This window comes from Rhinopithecus bieti, unplaced genomic scaffold, assembly GCF_001698545.2.
Source record: "Rhinopithecus bieti isolate Rb0 unplaced genomic scaffold, ASM169854v2 scaffold_43991, whole genome shotgun sequence".
Lineage (NCBI taxonomy): Eukaryota > Metazoa > Chordata > Mammalia > Primates > Cercopithecidae > Rhinopithecus > Rhinopithecus bieti.
In genome coordinates, this window is record NW_016817751.1 from 109,148 (window position 1) to 112,200 (window position 3,053).

The 3,053-nt window shown below is 40.4% G+C and overlaps 1 protein-coding gene across 1 annotated transcript in view; it reads left to right on the top strand.

Moving 5' to 3' along the window:
• LOC108517983 (carbonic anhydrase 5B, mitochondrial-like) overlaps window positions 1-3,053 on the top strand; it is a 27,263-nt gene that overhangs the window by 11,132 nt on the left and 13,078 nt on the right. Inside the window, exon 2 of the mRNA XM_017856110.1 lies at window positions 686-879. Coding sequence (XP_017711599.1) covers window positions 738-879 — 142 coding nt within the window. The 5' untranslated portion in view covers window positions 686-737. The remainder of the gene's footprint in view (window positions 1-685; window positions 880-3,053) is intronic.

Genomic DNA, 3,053 nt, shown 5'->3' on the forward strand with positions numbered 1-3,053 from the left:
ATAGTGGATACCTTGGAAAGCATCATCTTCTGCGACTTTGACTGTGACCATGTGAAAGGTGGAGAGAGAATTCAGGATTAACTTTGTCTGTTTTCCCATGTTCAAGGACCATTGTGTTACACCAAAAATTGGCAAAGAGTCATAGATTATATTTAAGCTCAGATTTCAAAACTGCCCAGGACTATTTTGGCAGGATGTATCGTGGGTTTTGTTTTGTTTTTGTAAGCAATCTAGATACAGATGTTTGTTTTTAGTCCGACAGCCTGGAGGGAGCTTTAATGTTGGAGTTCTTCGTACATGTAAATACCATGCTGGATAATTAACTGGGATTTCCTGGAGCAATGTTTTTTTTTTTTTTTTTTTTTTATTTTAAGAAACTGTACTGTAAACAGTTTTTTCATTCTTGTGGCTAAAGAGAAGCTTTTCTCTGGACTTCTAATATTTGCCAACCCTGAGGGAAACGCAAAGCATGTGAGTCAGTCCTCAGGACCCTCCCTGCCCTCCACTGAGGGGACCAATGAGTTTGAGGAACAAGAGTGGATAAACCGTTAACTCTCATCCGCCCTCCCTCCCTCCACCTCAGGGTGTGTACTCCTAGTCTGAATATTGTCCTACTTAGAGGTTTTTCCATGATCTTAAGTCTCTGTTGTTTACAGCTTTCCCTCCTCTGCCCTCATCCCTCTAGGTTATTAGGTTCCTGCAACTTAACTGGGAACTGATCAAGATTTCAAGCTAAGATGGTGGTGATGAACAGCCTAAGGGTCATTCTTCAAGCATCTCCAGGCAAATTGCTGTGGAGAAAGTTCCAGATTCCGGGATTCATGCCAACGAGGCCCTGCAGCCTCTACACTTGTACTTACAAAACCCGGAACCGAGCCTGTGAGTACACCACTTCCTTAAAGAGAACAAAAAGGGCTCCAGCCTGAGTGACAGAGCGAAATCTCATCTCTTAGAGAAAAAGAAAAGAGGGAGCAAGTGTGCAAGAGCAAAAATACTTGTCTTTATAATAATCACACATGTTAAATATTTGTAGCTATGCTGTCTTTGGCTTTCCAGTGTAGGATTATATGCCTTATGAACTGTGAGAATAGCTGTTTCTCTACTGATTCATGAAAGTAAATGTAGAATGTTCTTTCTTGACTAATTTTAGCATGTTAAAATGATGTCATGCAGAAACTGGACAAGAGACAGATCCCAGTGTTTAATACTTTGGAACCTGTTGTTTATTATTTCTTGGTAGCAATTGTCTTTTTTTTTTTTTCTTTTAAACAAAGGTTGATCCACAAACCACAAATTATTTCTGGGAACCTTACGTTTCTGGAAGTTGCATGTAAATGTTTGTAAGCAGTTTACTAGCTTCAACGTTCTGGAATATTCTGTCCTGAGTTAGGAATTGCAAAGTTAATTCTAGCTGTTCAGTTTGCAAGTGTGTGCTCTGCTGTAAGGATGGAAGATTGAGTGAGGCAGGAAATAGTCTTCCTCACACCTCTCTCATCTCGTTCCCCTTCTGGAAATACAAGGCATTGTCCATGTCCGGATGTGGCAGGGATTCTCCACTGCGGCGTGATGGACGCTGAGGATGGATCATTGTGTGTTGTGGGAGGTTGTCCTGTGTCCTGGAGGGTCTTTACAGCATTCCTGGCCTCTGCCTACTAGTTGCTAGTAGCACCCTCATGAAGCTATAACAACCAAAACTGTCTGCAGATTGCCAAACATGCTCTGCATGACTGCCCTAGAGAGGGCAGTTGAGAGGATGGGAAAGGAAAATGTGTGTATTTGTGGACAGATAACTTTGAGTTAATGGAGATATGAAATGGCTAAGTATTATCAATAAGGAGGAATTTTTCATGTTTTCCGTTACTTAAAAAACACGGGCACAGAGTTTTCAAATGTTGGGTTGCACTGAGGTCTGGGTTTCTCCATTTTCATGTTTATTTTCTTTGACCCCATATGCACATAATAAAAAGACTGGGTAAGAATGGAATGCTTGTAAATTAGTAATGCTAATCTAGCTACATCCAAGGGCTTGAAACTGCTCCACAAATATATTTTCACTGTAAGTTTATTTTGTTTCCTTCAACATTGACTGTGTTCTTTTTCAAATAAACGGGCCAGAGGCATAATAAATTTCTGGTTGCTAGGTGTGGTTTCCTACAAATATGCCACATCCTACCGAGACTGGCTTATTCTGAACACTGGCACTTTGTGGTCTAGGGTTTATGTTACAAAGTATTAGTAGTTTTGCTGTTTTTTTTTTTTTGACAGTTGAAATTAAACATCCAAATCCGGTATGCTTATGTAGTTAGGATAGTTTGCTGCTTTTAATGCTGACAAAAAAAACAAACAGTAGTGGCTTCGGGAGGGGCAGCTTTACTTAGTGAATTTCCCACAACAGATGACATGTTCTTGTTTCTAAGTTACTAGGAAAACAGGGGACAGTCACCATTTGATTTGTTCCAACCTATTTGCCCCAAGAATAATATTGTGGTCTTTGCTGCTCTAGGCCTTTGAGCAGGTCCTATTTCTATGTTCTGTACCCTCATCTGCTCAATTGTAAAGACAGTTCTCATTGTTTCTGACAGCTCGGTACCCCAACAGAAGGCCAGTATACACTTGTGACCAAGAATGACCCCAGATTCTTGAGAGTTTGAAAAGATAACATGTGTTGATGAAAAAAGCCAAACTCTAAAATATTGGAAGAGGTTCATTCTGAGCCAAATATGAGTGACTGTGGCCCATGACACGGCCTCAGGAGGTCCTGAGAACACATACCCAAGGTGGTTGGGTTACAGCATGGGGAGACAGAAGTGACAGGCAAGACGTATATCAATACCTGTAAGGTATACATTCTGAGGGCGAAACTCTGATTTTTTTTATCTTGCCCAAATTCCTATCTAAGGGCTCTGGGGAGTCATGCCCCACAAATCATAAATTGTTACCAGATGGGTTTTATTTAACCCATATATCGTGATTTACTTTCCAACCTGACTTTGGTGTAACATTACAAGACAAAGAAGAAAATCAAAATATTTTACCCCAAAACATGTTTCTTT